General features: G+C 39.9%; 3 protein-coding genes across 3 annotated transcripts; 1 reads left to right on the top strand and 2 right to left on the bottom strand.

The window, feature by feature from the left end:
- The first annotated feature begins 2,789 nt into the window (after positions 1-2,789).
- On the top strand, positions 2,790-3,731 carry LOC130492985 (olfactory receptor 6F1-like). Its single transcript, XM_056866761.1, has one exon. The coding sequence runs from the start codon at positions 2,790-2,792 to the stop codon at positions 3,729-3,731; it is 942 nt and encodes a 313-aa protein (XP_056722739.1).
- Positions 3,732-7,947: 4,216 nt separating this feature from the next.
- LOC130492983 (olfactory receptor 6F1-like) lies at positions 7,948-8,976 on the bottom strand. The gene has a single exon (XM_056866760.1). It carries the CDS (start codon positions 8,974-8,976, stop codon positions 7,948-7,950), a length of 1,029 nt encoding a protein of 342 aa, XP_056722738.1.
- A 5,201-nt stretch (positions 8,977-14,177) lies between these two features.
- On the bottom strand, positions 14,178-15,140 carry LOC130492982 (olfactory receptor 6F1-like). The gene has a single exon (XM_056866759.1). It carries the CDS (start codon positions 15,138-15,140, stop codon positions 14,178-14,180), a length of 963 nt encoding a protein of 320 aa, XP_056722737.1.
- Positions 15,141-21,099: the final 5,959 nt, after the last annotated feature.

The following is a 21,099-nucleotide window of genomic DNA, read 5'->3' as shown; positions in this document are numbered from 1 at the left end:
ACCCTTTAATAGGAGCTGAAAAAAGCCAAATCTGAAAAGCTGAAAAAAAGTTTTTTCCCAGATTTTTGGGATTAATGGGAGCCATTAAATCTCTGTGCTCCATTATGGTCTATGGGGAATCTTTCCAGGGCTCTGGGGCGGGGGAGGCTGTTTTTTTTTAATTTGAGTGACTCTTCTTAGAAGATCCCCTGAGTTTGGAAAGATTAGGTCAAGGCGTCCAATTTTATTGCCCCCCAAGTAGAGGAAAAATTGAGACCAATAAATTGAAATCAATAAAATTGGGCCCCTTGACCCCATCTTCATCAAACTCAGAAATTCAGTATGAGTATTTGGCTTTTTTCGAATTTACCAAAAATGTTCAAGTCTATTATACCCAAATCTGAAAAATACTGAAAATACCAAAAAAGTTAGTGCTCCCCCCAGCACACATTCTGCCATATATAGTATTAGTAACATCACTGAAATTTGTAATTTTGTATTTTTCTGTGTCGTATTACATGCTTATCTAGATCAAAACTTCTTAAATTGTGGGTCGCTAACAATTTGGCAACAGTAAAAGGTTTCTTTAAGATTTATTATCAGTAAATGTTTGATGTTTGTGCCTATTTTATATACTGATATCCCCGGGGTCACATAAAAAATTTCTCGGGCAAAAAGGGGTGACAAGGGGGAAAAGTTTAAGAAGCCCTGTTCTAGATCACTATGACTGGTAGTGATAACAGATTATTAATCCTGCCTATTAATCCTTGTGTGTGTGTGTGTGTGTGTGTGTGTGTGTAAAGTGCCTTCAAGTCGCAGCTGACTTATGGCGAACCACATACTTCAATCTAGGGCATGGTTATCTGTAGCTAAAGCAGTGAGAGTTGTAAATTTTATTGCAGCAACTGAACTAAACCGAGGATCAGAATTTTCAAATTATGGGTGGTAATGAATCAAACATGGTAGACTGGCAAGTTCAAATTCAAATCCAACTGAACTGTAATTACTTTTAATGAGGGAAAATAATTATGAACTACTCATGCTTGTTAACAGATTGATTGTACTTTGCTTTAGATTGTCCATTACTAATTCTCATGGGCATTCTCTTTGCTTATATTGCTTAAATGCAGATCCATGGAAAGAACTTCCGTGCTTTCTGGGAAATTTTATTTTTCATAGTTGTGCAAGAACTGTTGATGAAGTCTTTGGAGATAACCTTTCAAGGGAGCATTTGGTTATGGTAATATAAAGGGCCTGAACCAATTAGAAACCCCGGTGTCAGAAGACAGTTTTACGTTTAGACTAGGTAAGAAGAAATGACAAATGAATCAATTCAAACATACTTAGAAAAATGGAGATTGGAAGTGTTTATGTGTTAAATATTGCATGGATGGAATAATGGACCATTATGAACATTTAATCAATTGGTTTTTTTGGCATATTGTTCCAATGGAATGAATCAGCATATATTTGGTAAGTGATTTTATTCTATCCTTTCTGTCTACAAACTCTGAGAGGTTTCAGACATTACCAATAATATAAATTAGACCATTTCTCAAATGGAATTATAACATCTGTCTGAAGCTAAATACTGATAAATTTTTAAAATATCACAACATTTTGTTTTTGATTTTTTTAAGCCTGATCAAAACCTCTGGTTTTATTACTTTCTTTTCAATAACTTTTATGTAAAAGATGCAATCATGATGACAACTTTAATATTCATTTTAATCATAACAACAACATCGGGGTCTGTGTTCTACTTCTTGACAAATAAGGGGGTGAAGAATCAAGAGCATAAAGAGAAATTCTGCAAATATAGAATGGTAAAACTCTTAGTTCATGCTGAGGTCATTCTCATATAGATTATAGTAGCCCTTTCTGATGCTGGCATTTCCTTCCCTTATATCTTTTCTGTTTGCAGTATTCAGAAATCTATTTGCTAAAATAATATTTTTTCAGTTGCTGTCATCACGTCTACCTTCATCTCTGCTTTAATCTGTCACTTTCCTCTTTCATAATAGAACCTCTAGTCCTTATATTTTCCACTGTTTTGCTTCTGACCATATATATGTATCTCTTGTTATATGAATGCTATCCATTAGGGTAGCTATGTTGGTCTGCAGAAGAAGAGCTAGATTCAAGTTCAGTTGCGCCTTAGAAATCTACAAGATTTTCAGGGTATAAGCTTTCAAGAGTCAAAGCTCCGTTCATCAGGTACCAGATACTAAAGGGAGTATCAGATACACCTGATGAAGAGAGCTTTGCATCTTGAAAGCTTATACCATGAAAATCTTGTTGGTCTCTAAGGTGCTACTGGACTTGACTCTAACAAGAAGCTAGGTGTCCATCCAGAGAGATCTCATGCCCTCCAAAACCTCTGGCATGTATGAAAAAAATTGCCACAAGATTACCTCAATTCATGAAGAGATTTTGAGCTCATGTTACAACTGGAGACAAAAAAAACTTAGAAGGCTGTGACAGCATTCACATGACAAGGGGAACATTTAGTTTTTGTCTGAGAGTTGTTTCTCAGTTCACCTGGTCCATCACTGTTCCATTTAAGTTTAGCTGCTCTCAGCAGGTGTTCAATTTTGGTGTTACATCTTCTTAATCCACTTAGCAGCAGCCCGTATACATTTTAGCATAACCCTATGTTTTTAACTTAATTAAAACAGATTCTGTTCATAAACTTATAAGAGTAAGTCTTAGTAGATAATGCTTTACTCCAGTTTCATAAATAAAAGTGTGATTTATTCATTCCTGTGTGTTAATTCAGCCATTTGTTTCAACAGGTAAAAAAAGGACAAATGAGGGAACACAGCCAAAGTAGACAGAATGAAACAAGAGTGTTGGATTTTATCCTTCTTGGCTTCCCTGGGTCTCCATATTTACAAATGTTCATCTTTACACTCTTTTTAGTTATGTACATCCTGACAATATTGGGAAATGTGGCCATCTTTATTCTAGTGATAACAAACCATCGCCTCCACATTCCCATGTATTTCTTCCTTTGCAACCTGTCTTTCCTGGAGATATGGTACACAACAGCCTCGATTCCTAAGACCCTTGCCATCATTCTGGGGAGGAGCAGAAATATCTCTTTCACTGGCTGCATTCTGCAAATGTACTTTGTTTTCGCCTTTGGGTGCACAGAATATTTCCTGCTATCTGCTATGGCTTATGACCGATATTTGGCCATATGTTACCCTCTGCACTACAGTACTATAATGGACCCTAGCCTATCTGGTAAACTGGCATTCAGCTCTTGGCTGTGTGGATTCCTTGTTATTTGCATACCAGCTTTTCTCATCACAAAACTGTCCTTCTGCGGGCCCAATGTGATTAACCACTTCTACTGCAACATTGATTCCTGGATAGTTCTTTCTTGTACTGACACATATGCCATTGAGACAGCAGCTTTCGTGATATCGATAATAGTCATCTTGGGCTCGTGCTTGATAACCTTTTTTTCCTACATATACATCATTTCCACCATTCTGCGCATCCCTTCTGCTAAAGGACAGCAAAAGGCTTTTTCAACCTGCTCTTCCCATCTTGCTGTTGTGATGATATGGTATGGCTCCACCATCTTTCTGTTTGTCAAGCCTTCGAAACGGACATCTTTAGAAATGACCAAAATTGTGAACATCCTAAATACTATTGTGACTCCACTGCTTAATCCTTTCATCTACACGCTCCGAAACAAAGATGTGAAGGAGGCCTTGAGAAATTGCTTGCACTGGAGATGAACCAAGATTGTATTATGTGTTATCAATTTTTTTTTTTTTTGCAGGATTATGTATTAAAAATCTGTATAAACTGTACAGACTTTGGCTGGATGTTTCTTAGTTTGTAATGTCAATTCCACACACATCTGAGCCTCAGTCTTTCTGACTGAAGGCATACATGAAAGAGAAATGTCGGATTAAATATGCTTATATCAGATATGAAAATTGATGGCCATTTAAGATACAGTCCTTTTAACTGTGTTTAAACCTTCTTGTGACTTCTGTGTGTGAGTACAGGCATTACGTGTGAGGTTTCACTTGTTTATTTATTCCTATGTTGTCGACAAGTGAACTGTACACATATGTCAATGGCTTCTTTAAAAGCTTTCCTTGTAATACTATCTCTGAAGTGTCTCTTTAATTATCATGATCAGGGTCAGATGTTAAATGCCTGGAAATTGTGCCACTTTACACAATAGAGAAAGAGCAAATGTGAATTAATGAACACATAAAGAAAAATAATCTCACCGTTTCCTTATAAATATTTTCAATGCATTGTTTGGTGAAAGAGAAGGAATGGGGGTTATATGGCAGATAGTTCTTTGTGCCCTTTTCCATCACATGTCCCTCCACACATCCCAATTAACAAACATGTTCAATGTTTTTATTTGTCTAAAATTCTACGTTATCATCACCAGTAAAACAACACAAAAAAACCCTACCAACCTTGAAAACATGCTGAAGCTGGAGATCTTTCCTCCAAGGTTGAAAGAATAGCTGCTAGAGATGTACATTTGGATATCTACTAATTGAATAAATACCCAAAAAATACCTTATTGGATTTTTTTCAAATATATCCAAGTCTCCAGGTGGTATCAGAGATTTTCCAGGATACCAGTAAATGGGTCCTGAAGAATCCCAGAAATATTTGGGATTAACCTGGAGTACTGGGAGCCAGTGTTTGAAAGCTCCCAGGACTTTTTTCCTTTCCTTTCCCCCCCTCAGTGTCTGTGTCTTCCTGAGCTTGGTATTGGCTAGCCAGGTTGATATGTCTCAGATTACACCATTTTAAGTTGTTTTTGTTGACTTTGCAAAGTTGTGTTCTTTGCGTGAATTGCCTCGTGTCAGGTTTGCTTTTTGTGGTGGACTCTCAGGTTTAACATTGCTGTAGATTCTTGAGTGTCAATAACCAAGCACAAGAAAGGACTTTCCCCCTGATTTTTTCCTACATTTGACCCAAAAAATAGTTTGAAGTTGGGGGTGGGGATACATATCAGAAAGGTAAAAGAGATGGTTTAAACCTGAAAAGACAAACTGTTTCCTTACTGGTTCCATTAATTATATTGCCTATCTCTCCCTCTCTCCTTCTGTTCTCAAAGACCAATACTACCACACAGCCAAGTTTACTGCCCCAAGCAAATGAGTACTAGATGACTTATTTTTTGCTCTCAGCAACTGGCATGCTTATTTAATGAGTTTTGAATTATGCAGAGTTTGCATTGCAGCACTGTATCAATAAATATTTAAATAATATTATATTTTTACTAGTGGAGGTGCTCAGTAATGATGAATCTGTAGCATTATGTCATAATTCTTTAACTTATGCATGACACGAGACCTGACAGTCATGCTTTCATGTCACATTTCAGTAAGGTAGAAAATATTTAAGAACAAGTTTGTGTCTGATTTCTTTTCAGGTTTTTTCCTCATTGGAGGATCAAAGATTTCTGGGAGTACATATACATTTGCGGGGTTGGAATAAAAATTGCATTTTATATACTACCGTTTGATAGACCACAAGAAATGAAACCCTTTTTGGCATGATGCACCCCCCTCCCAAAGGCATTTGTAGAAGAAGAAGAAGAAGAGTTGTGTTTTATATGCCGACTTTCTCTACCACTTAAGGGAGAATCAAACTATCTTACAATCACCTTCCCTTCCCCTCCCCACAACAGACACCCTGTGGGATAGGTGGGGCTGAGACAGCTCTAAGAGAGCTGTGACTAGCCCAAGGTCACCCAGATGGCTTCATGTGTAGGAGTGGGGAAACCAAGCCGGTTCACCAGAGTATCATCCACCGCTCATGTGGAGGAGTGGGGAATTAAACCCGGTTCTCCAGATTAAAGTCCACCACTCCAAATCACCGCTCCAAACCACTACACCAGGTGGAAGCTCAGCAAAGGAACCAACTGTCCTCTCCTCAGGGCACTGATGAACACTGACAGTGTCACACAAATGATTTTCATGCAATTGTATCTCACTCCCATAAAGATTGATCTTTTGCAGGAGGTTACCACAGTCCGAGTGCCCATTAGAAGCATCATAAATGCAAATTAACTGAAAGAACTGAAAGATACAGGATCTGTTCGATATTCAGAATGCATTTATTTATTCAGAAACAAGACTGCCATAGTCCCACTGCTTCTGCCTCACATCTGCGTTCTTCACCTCCACACCCCACTTCTGTTGTGATGTAGGTTAGGCTGAGAGATGGTGAATGGCCCTTCCAGTGAGTTTACATGGCTCAGTGGGAATTCTGGGTCTCCAGTTCCTAGTCCAGTGCTATAACTACTGTGAAACACTGTCTCATCTTTCAGATTTTGGAATACACCCTTGTATTACACGGCCATATAATAACACCTTATCATAAATATATATCTTAGCAGACACTAGAGGATCTGATACTATGTTGATTATATTTGACAGTTACTTTGATCTCTAATGGACTTTTGGTTTTCCAGTAGATACTGTGTGATGTACAGCAGACCTTCTGATTTGTATTATTTTAAAATGGAAGGCACATTGTTAACAGTAAGGGTGGATTCAAGTAAAAAGGTTTGCTTCAATATCCTCTAAAATCTCCTTTATCCCTTAGAAGCTCCTTGATCCACTGATCTTGAGCAGCATAATTTTAGATTTAATGTTTGAGGGATATCAGGACTGAAATAAATCTTGTCACTGACAATGTAGCCTTGGGATCCCTGCCACTTAATAAAAAAGCCATTATGTCAGACACAGAGGCATTAGATTTATATATCAAAAGGGGAGAGATATAACGTGATCTAAGATCTTCATAAAAGCGGCATTCCAAAAGGGCATGAGCTAATGAATCAGTAGAGCCAGAAGAGCAAGGACAGGTCCTGTCTGGGTATGGTATATTCAAAATCCTGCCTTGCTCTAAAATCTCCAGAATAATGAACCACCTTTGGTGTGATGTGGAAGGAGACAAGAGGAAGAATAAGCAGGTCTTACTATACTATAACTATAGAAATATGTTTATTTAAATATATTTCAGATTATGGTATTGGAATTTACAATGAGCATGTTTATATTTTAAATGGAACTTTTTGCACCCACACCATCAATCATGAGAAAAGCAAGCAGAGCTACATTAGGATTTTTTTTTAAAAAAAAATAGAAAATAAGAGCACAAATAATGACTAACAAACAAAGTATGAACTGTTTTGTCCTCTCTCTAAATAAAGAAAATGTAGGGTCAGATCTAATCAATTTTCAGATGGTGAAAAAGAAGAGGGTTGTTCTTTGACCACCAAAAAGATCTTTTGGGGATCATGGGACTTGCATGGACAAAACCCATGTGGAATAAAGGCTGTAATAATGATCTTAACCAGGCAGTATTGAGCAAAAAACTCACTGGATCTTACCCTCAATCCATTTGTTCCATATAATCTGTCATGACTATAGTTGCACTGGCATTATCAGGTGTATGGGTGAAGAGCATTCATAAGTCACAGCTGACTCATGGAAACCCAGTAGGGATTTCAAGGAAGGAGACTAACAGAGGCCGTTTACCATTGCCTTCCTCTGCATAGAGACCTTGGTATTCCTTGGCAGTTTCCCATCCAAGAACTAGACATGACCACCCCTGCTTAGCTTCTGAGCTCTGACAACATCAGGCTAGACCAGGCCATACAGGTCAGGGCTGACATTAACATACAAACCACAAAAATAAATGATAAACCCAAACCCTTGCCAGCAATATGTGTTCTATGTAACATATACACATTGCTTTTTGTGTGTGTGCAGAAATTCAAGGTGGGACCCTCATTCCTGAATTCTTGAATTTCAACACTTTTTGTCTATGTCATTTTAGAATTATAGAAGAAATAGTTCTTCTGCATACCTCTTTGAGGTAGTTCAGCATCAATCAAGCATTGTAGGAGGATCTGACATTTTATCATTTATAATGTCATGGGGCTGCTAAGGTTCTTCTCCTTCACTTACTATGCACCAATATAGCATTTCTATTCAACAGCTTTCTCAATGCATTTTGGACTTCTTTGTTCCTCAAGCTGTATATAATAGGATTGACCATTGGTGTCCCTACTATATAAAGCACAGAGAAAACTTTCCTTAGGTTTGGCCACTGAGTACTTGTAGGTCCAGCATATACCACCATTAATGTTCCATAAAACACTGTAACCACAGTCAGATGTGAGAAGCAGGTGGAAAAAGCTTTCTGTTTGCCTTTGGTTGACGAGATCTTCAGAATTGTGGAAATAATTTTATAATAGGACAGAACAGTTAGAAGGAATGGAGAAAAGGACACCAGGGAAGCAATAATGAAAGCAGGGATCCTCACTTTTTGTGTGTCTCCACAGGCAAGTTTAACAATAGGAGCCAAATCACAAAAGAAATGATCAATCTCATTAGAGTCACAGAAGGGCAACATGGAAACCATGGGCATAGTGACCACCAAGGAGAGAAACCCAGAAACCCATGACCCTATCACAAACAGAAGGCACACCTTGAAGTTCATGCTTCTTGTATAATGCAGTGGGTGGCATATGGCCATGTAACGATCATAAGACATGGCTGCTAAAAGGAAACATTCAACAACTGCTAGTGAGCCAAAGACATAAAACTGGAGAAGGCATGCTGAGAAAGAAATGGTCTCGTGGCCATTCAGAAAGGTTTTCAGCATCTTTGGGACCACACTGGTGGTGTACCATAATTCCAGGAAGGAGAGGTTTCCTAGGAAGAAGTACATGGGGTTATGAAGGCTGTGATCCATCCACACTGTCACTATGATCATGAGATTTCCCACTATTGTGATTATATAGATTGTAAGAAATATCATAAAAGTGAAAATCGTTAGACCATGAAGGTTGCCAAAACCCAGGAGGATGAATTCTGTTACCATCGTTTGATTTGGACTCCTAAGGATGTTTCCACCTGAAAACATAAATGAAGGGAAGGAAGAAGAGAAACAGAAAAGAAAACCAATAGTGTCATTCTGAGGCATGATTTCCAATTCAAATGGGCACAGGAAATTTCTTGGAATATAAAGCCCAATTAATAAATAGAAACTTATTTTCCAGTGATCTGGCTACATAAAAATATATCTACCATACACCAAAATAATTCCCATTTATGTAGGCTGAGATGCCCACTATGGTGGATTGATTTGATCTCCTCCACATTATTGCCTCCAAATACATTGTGCATAGCTCCACATGGGTAAATGGCAGCCATTCATGCCTGTGGGAGAAAGGAGAGGTGCTTTTAGGCATGCCAGTAATATGGTTTATTTATCTATGTATTTATTTATTTGTCCCAGCCTGGGAGGCCCAGGCTAGCCTGATCTCGTCAGATCTCAGCTGCTAAGCAGGGTCAGCTTTGGTTAGTACTTGGATGGGAGACCACCACAGAATACCAGGGTCATTATGCAGAGGAAGGCAATGGCAAACCACCTCTGTTAGTGTCTTTCCTTGAAAAACCTACTGGGTTGCCATAAGTTGGCTGTGACTTGACAGCACTTTACACACATTTATTTATTTAGAAAATGCATATGCTGCCTCTCCAGAGAACCTGTTTTAGGTAGTTTACGAAGTAGAACACAAAATATCATGGAACTCATTAATAATCAATAAACTACTAAAAAAACCCAGCAAGCTCCTCATAAATGCACCCCTGGTGACCACAAACTGAAGGGAAGGTCTGGTTTTGCACCATCTCAACTATGCTCAAGATTATAACCTCATTATTTGTCCTCCAGAACCACTGAGAACTGAACACAGTACAGTCCCATCATGCACTTTGTGAAATGAGAATGTTTTAATGTGTATAATACACTGTATTATCACATATAGTTGATGCATCACATGTTAACTTTCATATGTGTGTGTGTTAAGTGCCGTCAAGTTGCTTCTGACTCATGGCGACCCTATGAATTAAAGTCCTCCAAAATGTCCTATCTTTGACAGCCTTGCTCAGATCTTGCAAATTGAAGGCTGTGGCTTCCTTTATTGAGTCAATCCATCTCTTGTTGGGTCTTCCTCTTTTCCTGCTGCCCTCAACTTTCCTAGCATGACTGTCTTTTCCAGTGACTCTTGTCGTCTCATGATGTGACCAAAATACGATAGCCTCACTTTAGTCATTTCAGCTTCTAGGGTCAGTTCAGGCTTGATTTGATCTATAACCCACTGATTTATTTTTTTGGCAGTCCACGGAATCCGTAACACTCTCCTCCAACACCACATTTCAAAGGAATCTATTTTCTTCCTATCAGCTTTCTTCAATGTCCAGCTTTCACACCCATAAATAGTAATAGGGAATACGATGGCATGAATTAATCTAGTCTTGGTGGCCAGTGACACATCCTTACACTTCAAAATCTTTTCTAGCTCCTTCATGGCTGCTCTTCCCAGTCTCAATCTCCTTCTGATTTCTTGGCTGCAGTCTCCCTTTTGGTTGATGGTGGAGCCAAGGAATAGAAAGTCTTGAACAATTTCAATTTCCTCATTGTCAACCTTAAAGTTGTGTAATTCTCCTGTAGTCATTACTTTTATATACAGAAGTCAAATTACATACAGTTCCCTAGCTATATACTAGTTGTATCCAGCAACAACTGACCTTAGGAAGGAACACATATCCCTACCATCATCCAAAGATGCCCATTCAGTGTGGTCCAGATGAGCATCACAGTTCATATAGGGACGTTATGTATTCAGAAATACATTCATAAGAGCATTGACTACACATGTAAAAGACGGTTTATGCTTATGAATTCCTCATGCCTGATTGGGACAGTAATACAGTATTTCTAAGTTGCCATAAGTCGGCTGCGACTTAATGGCACACACGTATGCACACACACACGTATCTTAAAGCTTTATGAAAGGGAAAGGCTGGGTCCAAAGCATGGAATTTAGGTATTTGTATGTTCATGCAACTTTCCCTTCTGCCTGCCCACAAAGTCATTCTACATAAATAGTCTAAATCAATGGGGTTTGGATCCAAACTATGGGATTGGATCTCAAAGTGCTCTTCCATCGAAATAAGTGTATGAAGGGAAAGAAGGAGAAATACAAATCCCATTTTACCTTTGAATACACTGTCTCCCAAATACATCTCTGTGCTTTGCTTCCACTTACGTATCTTTCACAGGATGGTTCAGCACCTACACACAACCTATTCTTGTGGGTTGATATTGGCTATCACACTGTGTCTTGAGCACGTGGTTGTTCATTGCCACTTTAAGTATCATGGCACACACCAACAGGGTGTTTATTTCACTAATAATTACCAAATAAATGTATTTAATGAGAGCACTTTGACTTAATTGCGTCAGCAACAGGGATCTGTTTGCATCACATTCCATTCCATTTGGGAATATTTATAAATAAACTGGACCAAAGCTCTGGTGGCTGAAAAGTAAAGGAGTACATGATAAATATTTGCTTTTCCATTTGTCAGCTAGTCATCAGGATGTTGTGAAAGGAAACAACATTGAAAGTTGTATACATTTAATCATGGGAGGACTGCAAAGGGGATATTATTTTTTTCTAGTAAGAGTCACTATAAACATGGTGCCACAAAATGTCAAATCATTATTCCAAATATCACAACAGAATGTGTGTCTGAAAAGGGCCATCAAGTCGCAGCCTGGTATTGTGGTTAAGAGCGGTGGTTTGGAGCGGTGGACTCTGATCTGGAGAACCGGGTTTGATTCCCCAATCCTCCACATGAGCAGCAGAGGCTAATCTGGTGAACTGGATTTGTTTCTCTACTCCTCCACATGAAGCCAGCTGGGTGACCTTGGGCTAGTCACAGTCTCTCAGCCCCACCTACCTTACTGGGTGTCTATTGTGGGGAGAGGAAGGGAAGGTGATTGTAAGCAGGTTTGATTCTTCCTTAAGTGGTAGGGAAAGTTAGCATATAAAAACCAACTCCTCCTCCTCCCCCTCTTCTTCTTCTATGGGATTTTCAAGGCAAGAGGTGGTTTGCTGTTGCCCTCCTCTGCATAGCAACCCTGGTATTCCTTGGTGGTCTCCCATCCACATACTAACCAGAGTTCACCCTGCTTAGCTTCCGAGATCTGATGAGATCAAGCTTTATCATGCTGCCTTCCCTCCTCATAAGAGAATATTTGCCTTTAAAACCACAGTTATGTCATTTTTATGTATTCCATTTGGCTACAGTATTTCATATTCCTAAATCTGCAAATTGGTTATATATGATGAGAATCTCTTCTTCTTACTTCCCAGCAAAAAATAATCTATCTGTAAACAATTTTGCTTTGCCCCCTCTCCCAATGATTAGAAGCTGACCTGCATCCTATACATCATTGCAGTCTCCTAGAAAGAGTTACCTTATCTGTTGGGCTACCCAGTGGGGGCCAGTTGTTATTGACAATCATAGCCTGGCTAAAATCTGAGCCTGCCCGACTTGCCATAGCTTGTTTTTTCCTAACCTGTGCCCAAAATGACATGCCAAGAGGAGAAGAACACCCCCTGTCCTTTCAACATGCTAAGTAACATTGGAATTCATCCAGTGGATGCATAGTACCCAGATATTCTATTCCCCAACCACCCAGTACTAGCTAGTAATGAGTGTCTGTTTGGGGCAACCTTTCTTAACTATTAAATGTTTATTGGAAATACCCAGACAAATGCTTCTAGATATCTAAAGCTGGGCAAGGTAATAAAAAATACACTTCTCCACCATTCCAGTGAAGGCATCTCCCTGTTTCTGAATTGGCCAGAATCCATTGGAAATCAGTAGACCATGAGATCCATTCCAGAAATGCTTCTTATAACATTGCAAGCTGGAAGAAAAGAAGGGGCTAGAAACAAACTAAGCATGGTTGGTCCTGGTTAGTATTTGGGTGGGAGCCCTCCAAGGAAAACCAGGGTCACAATGCAGAGAAAGTCAATGGACACACCTAAGTTGAGGCTAACAACATATTTGTTCATTAATATTTAATTCTTATTTCAGGAATATCACTGTTACAGTACAAAATCCTTCTGTGCTTCATTGTTTTGAAACTATCTGGAGTCAACAACTGATGATTACATTTATTCTGATACTTATCTAGATAATGGAAGATTGTCTCACATTATTTCCAATTTGTGCTTTTTTAATTTCATGTGTGTATGTACACAAACCAGACAGGAAAAGTATTTATACAGAAAGACAAATAAAACATATAAGAATAGTCTACAAAGGTTCACAGAAAAGCAAAAGGATAAATTTTGTCCACTTTTGTTCTCATTCCAAAACATAATGAACAATATCCAGCATTAATTAAACCTAATCATATTTTGGAAATAATTATTTCACGTTTTTGAATACCATATCAATAAAGCAGTGTACCTAGTTTCTCCATATGCCTACATCAACCTGAAATACTTCTACTCATTTATGTACACTGCGCAAATATAGCCTGAGGGGAAAATGAGTGGAATTGACCACGGCTTTTGAAAGAAGACCAGCAAAGCCCCCATCCTTAATCTATTTTAACATCTATCTCTGGACAACAGACACATGTGTGTCAACATCTGATAATGCTTTCCTTTAGAAAATTACTGTGCCCCCACCTGTCCCCAGCTGGAAAGTTCAGATGAAGGCATTCTGTTTTCATGATTTGGTGTGTTTTTAAATTATTATTCTTTCATTTTCTCCATGGAATCATGTAAAGGTAAAGGTCCCCTGTGCAAGCACCGGGTCATTCCTGACCCATGGGGTGACGTCACATCCCAACGTTTTCTAGGCAGACTTTTGTTTACGGGGTGGTTTGCCAGTGCCTTCCCCAGTCATCTTCCCTTTACCCCCAGCAAGCTGGGTACTCATTTGACCGACCTCAGAAGGATGGAAGGCGGAGTCAACCTTGAGCCGGTTACCTGAAACCAACTTCCGTCAGGATCGAACTCAGGTCGTGAGCAGAGCTTGGACTGCAGTACTGCAGCTTACCACTCTGCGCCACAGGGCTCCTTGGAATCATGTACCATCAAGAAATTTCTCCTCTTTGGCTTTCATTTTGACTTGTTTTCTGCATCTACCATAAGGATTTACAGTCTGTACATGTTTTCTTTTTTTATATATTAAATCTTTTATTTTTGTATCCAGCTTTAGACAAACTCTTGCACAGGGGGCTCATACCCATCAGCTCATTCTACCTTGTCTGTACATATTTTCATGGTAATACTATCGCATTTCTTCCAGTCACCTAATGCATGTTTTTCTTTGTTTCCAATGTAATGAATGTTTCAAGGCCTCCTTCACATCTTTGTTCCTTAGTGTGTAGATGAAAGGATTCAACATAGGAGTCACAATTGTGTTCATGATGTTCACAACTTTGGTCATTTCTACCGATGCTCGTTTAGAGGGTTTGATATAAAGAATTATGGCAGAGCCAAACCAAATAACCACAACAGTCAAATGGGAGGAGCACGTCGAAAAGGCCTTTAGACGACCTTTGGCAGAAGCAATATGCAGTATTGTAGAAATGATGTATGCATAGGAAAGAAAGGTTATCAAAAATGAAATCAAAATGACAACGATGGCTACGATGAACATGGCTATTTCAGAAGCATGAGTGTCAGAACAAGAAAGAGATATCCAGGAATCAATGTGGCAATAGAAATGGTTAATCATGTTGGGTCCACAGAAGGATAACTTTGACATCAGAACAGTTGGTGTAGTCATAGCAAGGAACCCTAATAGCCAAGAAACCGCAGCCAACTTGCAGCAGAGTTTGATGTCCATTAGGGTGCTGTATTGCAGTGGATAACAAATGGCCAAATATCGGTCGTAAGCCATAACAGATAGCATGAAGAATTCGCTGCACGCAAGGGAATAATTGAAGAAGATCTGTAGGATGCAACCTGTGAAAGAGATGCTTCTGCTGTCTCCTAGCAAGACAGAAAGGGTTTTCGGCATGATGGTCATTGTGTACCATATTTCCAGGAAAGAGAGGTTGCCAAGGAAGAAGTACATGGGAGTGTGGAAACGGGAGTTAGTGATCACTAGAATGACAATGGTGACATTCCCAAAAACTGTCAAGATGTATATGGTTAAAAAGCTCATGAAGATCCCCATCTGTACATAGTGAGACCCAGGGAAGCCAAGCAAGATGAATTCCATCACTCTTGTTTTGTTTTGCGCTCTTTCATGAAGCTGTTCCATTTTTCCAGTTCTGTCTGCTGAAACAAAATGCTACTTTAACATGGGATAGACATCTTTTTCACCAAGAGTTTAAAATGTATTACCATCTTTTCAAGAAAGAAATCCGACCTTTTCCAGTTGTGAGATCCCAATAGTGTACCGAGACTTATTCTTACAGCTCAAGCGGCAGGCATGTCTTCAACTGCGGCCACCACATGAGGAATTTCCCTGCTCTTGCCAATGAATCCTTGGTCCAAAGTCCCTTCCCAATGGAAAGAACACATAAATGCCTGTCAATGGAATAAATGCATATTTCCCCTTGCTAATGTTTTGTTATGTTGTGTTTTCTCCTATTGCCAGTTAACTTAACCCTAATGACACCAATAGTCCTAATTTAAATTACAAGCTCCCGGGATAGAGAGACATCATCATCTCAAGCCCAGCAGTCAGATGACCTGCTGGCATTATTCGGGATGCACTTTTTGGGTTCCCTTTAATTGCTGCCATTTTTTTTAACAATCCCCCCCCCCCCCCCGAAAAACACTGAAAATGTATTTTTCAAGAGTTTTTCAGTTTGGTTAGGTACCAGATTTAACAGGATTCTCAGGTTTACATGGAATATCCATCTCCATTCCAACAGCTAACCTAACTAAAGACTAACTTTGTATGGGATTACATATGATAACTGCTGATAGAATGACCTTTGCCAGACATTGGAAACAAAAATCGATTCCAAAGATAGAGGAATGGCTGGTTAAAGTTAAAGAAATGTATGTTTTAATTAAGCTAACAGCATATCAGAAAATAGAGATACAATAAGTTTAGATGAGTTATGGTCACAAATTATAAATAAAATAGAAAATTTTGTAAATAAGGATGAGAAAAGGGAATGCATTGTGCTCAGTCAGGACGGAACGATGAATTTGAAGACAAAGCTGTAACATAGGAATCCTGTTATCTTAACAATTAATCTCAACTGATAAGAAATCTAAAGTTGTTGTGAAACATTACCATGTCTTTTACATGTAATTTCCGTTAGGCTGTAATTCCCTTAGATGTTCTACTTTAGGCTAATACCGAACCACAGTAAGCAAATCAGGGGTCTCTTTTTGCTGCATTCAGTTTTGTGGGTCATAAGTTGTGCACTTCTTTAATGTTTCAGTCCAACAGAGATAAAATGGGTTAAAAATAAATCAGGTGCTGCTTGAATCAAGCCCTTAATCAAGTTCCCTAATTTGCTCTATTTAAAAGTAAAGCTAGAATGAAGCTAGATAGAAGACTCTCTTGTACTGGATGAACTGCTACAGATTTTTAATGCACATTTGAAGAATTTTACAGCTTTCAGAAAGAAAGCAAGGAAGCCACTTACCAGTTATTTGCTCTCCACTGGAAGACTGGTCAGACAATACTACTCTGAATTTGCTGCAACATCGACATGCCCAACAAATATTTTAAATGTGTACTCTATATTTCTCCATATTTCCAGATATTTTGAATTAACTGAATGTTTTACTGCTCCTCAGAACAAGACTCAAGGAAGAAAGCCTCCTGAATATTGTATGTTTGAGATGCAGACTGTTGAATGAAGAATATTTACATAATCACAACTTGGCGAACCCTTGTGATTTCATCTTTATGGTATCAGTCAGACTATGTGGCTCCATCTTCCAGAAGTTCCCTGAAGAATTATGTCATCATGTGTGCTAGCTCAGGGACTGCATGGCTCCCTGGAGAATTTATTTTAATTGCCTTTGGAACCACATTTGTTGTTCTTTGTGAACGGTTATTAGCATCCAGGATCTGAATACAACTGAAATAATGAACCCATGGTTGCCAGTCTCTATGTAGCACCTGGAGATCTTCAAATATTGCAACTGATCTCTAGACTACAGAGGTCAGGCCCTCTGGAGAAAATGGCAGCTTTGGAGGATAGACTTTATGGCATTTTAACCTGCTGAAGTCCTTCCTCTCCCCCAGACTCTGCCCTTCTTAGGCTCCACTTCCAAAATCTCCACGAATTTCCCAAACTGGAGGTGGCAACCCTAAATGAACCCCAGAAAAACCAACAATAACAACTTAATCCTAGTAAATATGGAAGATATTCATAATGGTACGGGTTGAGCCATTTAAACAATCCTGCTCCTGTCCCTTTCCCCAAAAAATGTTTGAAAAGGCACTTTTATATCTAGCCCTTGGATGAGGAAAGCTGTTCTTAAGTCTGTTGGCCAATGAGGGTAAGCCTAGACAGGTCCTTCGTCTGGGACTGGAATGAGTCCAACCAGTTTGTATGAGAAGAAGTTGAGACTGAAAAATAAGGGGGGGATAAGAAATGAGGATAGACAAATGGCAGATCATGAAAGGTAGTGAGCAAAATGAGGGAGGAGAAAAGTGCTGAAATGAGTTAGGGAAATGTAGGAAAATACAACCATAGATGATGATGATGATAATGATGATGATTTTGTTACCTCACGTTAACAGGACTGCCCTTTTGCAAGTTCTGGCTGTGCAAGAGCTGCGTGGAACAAGGATGATGGAAACCATAGGGTGCTGGTAGGGTTGCCATGAACCTCTTTGCCACAGGCAGGAGGTTTTTTTGGTGGAGCCTAAGAAGGGGAGGGGCTTCAATGCCATAGAGTCCAATTGCCAAAGCAGCTATTTTCTCCAGGTGATATGATCTCTATCAGCAGGAGATCAGTTGTAACAGCTTCTCTGAAGCACGACCCTTTTAAATCCTCATGGCAAAAAAATCTTAGATGAGAAACTGTCATTGTTGGGCTTCTCGCAGGATATGTTATTAGATCTTGGGAAAACTAAAGCTTTCACCAAAATTAAAAAGAGCATTAAAGAGCTTGATTATAACAGCACTACTTTTCGTGCTCGCCGTGTTTGTTCATCCCAGTTCTTCAGAATACCACCACCATGTGGTTTGTCTGACAACTCCTCGTCTTTCTAGAGCCTTCTGTTTAGCTAGATTGAATGCTAACCCCTCTATGGTTATGCAGGGCAGAATTTTGAATATACCATATCCAGACAGGACCTGTCCTTTCTCTTCTGGCTCTATCGATTCACTAGCTCATGTCCTTTTGGAATGCTGCTTTTACGAGGAGCTTTGATCACATTATATCTCTCCCCTTTTAACATGCAAATCTAATGCCTCTGTGTCTGACATAATGCCTTTTCTACTAAGTGATAGGGATCCCAAGGCTACATTGTCAGTGGCAAGATTTTTTTCAGTCCTTATATCCTTCAAACACTAGATTTATGCTGCTCAAGATCAATGGATCAAGGAGCTTCTAAGGGATAAAAGGAAAAGGAAAGGAAAAATAAGGGGGAATACAAAGTGAGGAATGACAAATGGCAGATCATTAAAGATAGTGAGCAAAAAGAGGGAGGAGAAAAGTGCTGAAATGAGTTAGAGATATGTAGGAAAACACAACCGTAGATGATGATGTTGATTTTGCTACCTCACATTAGCAGGGCTGCCCTTTTGCAAGTTCTGGCTGTTCAGGAGCTGAATGGAACTAAAGGATGAGGGAAACCATAGGCAGCTGGTAGGGTTCCCAGGAACCTCTTTGCTACCAGGAACCTCTTTGCTACCGGTGGGAGGTTTTTGTGGCGAAGTCTGAGGAGGGGAAGGACTTCAATGACATAAAGTCCAATTGTCAAAGCAGCTATTTTCTCCAGGTGATCTGATCTCTATCAGCTGGAGATCAATTGTAATAGCAGGAGATCTCTAACTATTACCTAGAGGTTGGACAACCCTAGCTGCTGGAGATAATGACCTTGTTAGGGGGCTGCATCCTGGCAACGACTGTAGCTTGTCCTGGCTAATCTTACCTTGCTCCAATGCTGGTTTAGCTGATGGGTTTAGCAAGATCTGAGAAGCAGCAGTTACCCTCGGCCTCATATTGAACTTTGCAGCAAGGCCAAGACAGCAGCATCAGATACTGCTCTTTACTGGGCTCTACCTTACATGCACCCCTAGTGGCTGAAATCATAACTGCATTATAAATAAATAAATAAGTGCATTCCAAGAATACAGCATGACACTGATTTCAGGGGCCCTCTAGCCCTCCAGATTTTGTCTACTGGTTCCCACCCTTATGGTGGCACTGCATCTTCACATGGTAGAGAAAGAGCAAATGTGAGTGAACAAACACACTGACACACACAACACACACAAACTCATCTGCCTGGCTCCCTATAAATACTTTCAGTGAATTGTATGGGGAAAGAGAAGGAATTGGGGGGGGGGGTTATACGGCAGACAGAGAAGCCTAGATTCTGAATCATACCTTTCCCACCCCCCTTTTTTCCTTGTATTAAAATGAGATTTTTTGGGTTTGACATTGCTGAGAGCCAGTGTGGTGTAGTGGTTAAGAGCAGTGGACTCTAATGTGGAGAATTTGGTTTGAATCTCCACTCCTCCACATGAGCAGTGGACTCTAATCTGGTGAACTGGGATGGCTTCCCCACTCCTACACATGAAGCCTGCTAAGTGACCTTGGGCTAGTCATAGTTCTCTTTGAGCTGTCTCAGCCTCACCTACCTCACAAGGTGTCTATTGCGGGGAGAGGAAGGGAAGGAGATTGTAAGCTGGCTTGATTCTCCTAAGGTAGAGAAAATCGACATATAAAAACCAATTCCTCCTCCTCTTCTTCCTCTGGGTGGTCTCCCAGCCCAATACCAACCAGAGCTGACCCTGCTTAGCTTCTTTGTGGCCCCATCTTGTCTTTGAGCTTGCAATGATATGGGAAGAATTTCTGGAATGGATATCATGGTCTCCTGTTCTCTGGTGGATTCTGGCCAATTCGGAAACAGAGGGAGGATTTTACTAGAATGATGGAGAAGTGTTATTTTCTTACCCTACCCTGCTTTGAATATCTAGAAGCATGTAAAAACAATCAACGTAATACCAGGGTCTTCTAAGATATATATTTATGACTAGGTGATATTATAAGGCCATGTAATACCAGGCTATATTCCAAAAATTTGAATAATGAGACAGTGTGGCGTAGTAGTTATAGCACTGGACTAGGATCTAAAAACCCAGAATTCCCACTGAGCCATGTAAGCTCACTGGGTGGGCCAGTCACTCTCTTTCTCTCTCAGCCTAACCTACCTTAAACCTGTTGTGGTGAAGACACAAGGGAGGGCAGGGGAATGATGACACCTCAATGATACATTATTTTTCACCAACTGTGGTTGGTATGCAACTGCATTATTGCCTTGGAAAATTAGATGGTTATCCATGCATGGATCACACCTAGGTTAGACTATTGCAACCATTTCTCACCCCCATTTCTCTTAGAACCCCCCGCTCACTGCCCAGCTGAAGTGGAAGACCCTCACCCCTACTACTAGAAGATCAAGGAGGCAAATAGGATTAACTGTTCTGGCTCTCACGATGGAAGTGGGGTGTGGAGGGGAAGAAGGCAGATGTGAGGTGGAATCATGGATTTAGAACATTAGGGAACCCTCTTTTAAAAGTGCAACCTGAATATCGAACAGATTCTGCATCTTTCAGTTCTTTCGGTTAGTTTGCATTTTATGACGTTTCTAATGGGCACTCGGACTGCGCAAACATCCTGCCAAAGATCAATCTTGATGTGAATGACATAAAATTGCATGACAATTATCTGTGTGGCACTGCAAGTGTTCATCAATGCACGGTGGAGGGGACAGTTGGGCCCTCTGCTGAGCTTCCAAGTGTATAAATGCCTTCAGGAGGGGGGATGGATCATACTTATAAGGGCTTTGCTACTTGTGGTCCATCCATTTGTAGTATAGCATGACTTGCCTTGGAAAATGAGATGTAGCCATGGTTATCCATGCATGGATCACATCTAAGTTAGATTAGTGCAACCAGTTCCCACCCCCATTTCCCTTAAAAGTTCCTTCCCCCACTGCCCAGCTAAGCAGCAATGGGGAGAGCTGTTGGGGAAATCACTTCCCCTGGAGAAAATGACTGCTTTGGCAA

The sequence above is a fragment of the Euleptes europaea genome, unplaced genomic scaffold (genome assembly GCF_029931775.1).
Source record: "Euleptes europaea isolate rEulEur1 unplaced genomic scaffold, rEulEur1.hap1 H_4, whole genome shotgun sequence".
Lineage (NCBI taxonomy): Eukaryota > Metazoa > Chordata > Lepidosauria > Squamata > Sphaerodactylidae > Euleptes > Euleptes europaea.
This window is presented reverse-complemented; position numbering and strand designations above follow the sequence as displayed.

Excerpts from the sequence above, each read along its gene's own strand:
- LOC130492985 (XM_056866761.1), top strand. The coding sequence starts at position 2,790 with ATGAGGGAACACAGCCAAAGTAGACAGAATGAAACAAGAGTGTTGGAT.
- LOC130492983 (XM_056866760.1), bottom strand. The coding sequence starts at position 8,976 with ATGCCTCAGAATGACACTATTGGTTTTCTTTTCTGTTTCTCTTCTTCC.
- LOC130492982 (XM_056866759.1), bottom strand. The coding sequence starts at position 15,140 with ATGGAACAGCTTCATGAAAGAGCGCAAAACAAAACAAGAGTGATGGAA.